A 998-nucleotide genomic window follows, 5' to 3' on the forward strand; every position below is an offset into this window, starting at 1 on the left:
CTGTTGCTCCTGTTATCATTATCATGCATATTATCATTATTGCCATCAAATGTTGTATTGTATCTATCGTAATTATATTAGAATAAAATAATGATACTACTGATATGGCCATGTTAAATAGCAATATTAAATAAAAAGAGTAACTCTAAACAAATTCGCATTTGGCGTCTTTCCCATCGGGCTGATTTGATGACATTATTTTTCTTTCAGTGGTTATTTTTATGGTGCGCGCATGTATAAATTCACAACACCACGATGAACCACTCAGTGAGCATCGGACTCAAAATGACTGGAGCCTCCATCCTGAGCGCCCTCTTGGCTATCATTCTCGGCTCCTACGAGGGCGCTGCCCACAACGTCACGAAGGATACCCTGCGCTCCTTACCCTGCCCCGACCCCATGGACATCTACCCCTGCGTCTGCACCGCGGACGAGGACCACAACATGGATATGGACTGCTCCCTAGTGGAGAGCGAGGACCAGCTGGCCAGGATCTTCTCCTCCAACATTCCCTTCACGAAGTTCCGCAGATTAGTGATCATGAATAACCGGCATCTGAAGGCTCTGCAAAGCGAGGACTTAGGTGTGGCGTCTTTCGAGACTATTTTTATACAGGGCGGCATCCTGGAGGAGGTGCTAGCCCAAGCATTATCCAATAGCTTTTCTTCCGCCACTTACATTGATCTCCAAGATAACAGAGTGTCAGAATTTCCTTTCCAAGAATTGCCGTTGTTTTCATCCCTTCGCTCCTTAAAGCTAAGCATGAACTGGCTATCCGACTTCCCAGCGTTGCAGTCAAGCGTCCTGCAACACATTGAATTAGATAAAAATTCTTTTAACAGGATTCCAGCTGATGGATTCACATTTCTGACGAATGTTGAAACAATAAGCTTTTCTAACAACCATTTACAAATGATTATGCCAGGTAAGATTTACGTTGACCAGTGTTTTGATGGTAATGATAACATTCTATTATTAAAACTGGTAGGCATGTTGCT

The 998-nt window shown here is 43.4% G+C and overlaps 1 protein-coding gene across 1 annotated transcript in view; it reads left to right on the forward strand.

The window, feature by feature from the left end:
• The first annotated feature begins 252 nt into the window (after window positions 1–252).
• Window positions 253–998, forward strand: part of LOC119588631 (oplophorus-luciferin 2-monooxygenase non-catalytic subunit-like) — a 4,932-nt gene continuing 4,186 nt past the window's right edge. Inside the window, exon 1 of the mRNA XM_037937269.1 lies at window positions 253–925. Within this exon, the coding sequence (XP_037793197.1) occupies window positions 256–925 (670 nt within the window). The 5' untranslated portion in view covers window positions 253–255. The remainder of the gene's footprint in view (window positions 926–998) is intronic.

Source organism: Penaeus monodon, chromosome 24 (genome assembly GCF_015228065.2).
Source record: "Penaeus monodon isolate SGIC_2016 chromosome 24, NSTDA_Pmon_1, whole genome shotgun sequence".
Taxonomy (NCBI): domain Eukaryota; kingdom Metazoa; phylum Arthropoda; class Malacostraca; order Decapoda; family Penaeidae; genus Penaeus; species Penaeus monodon.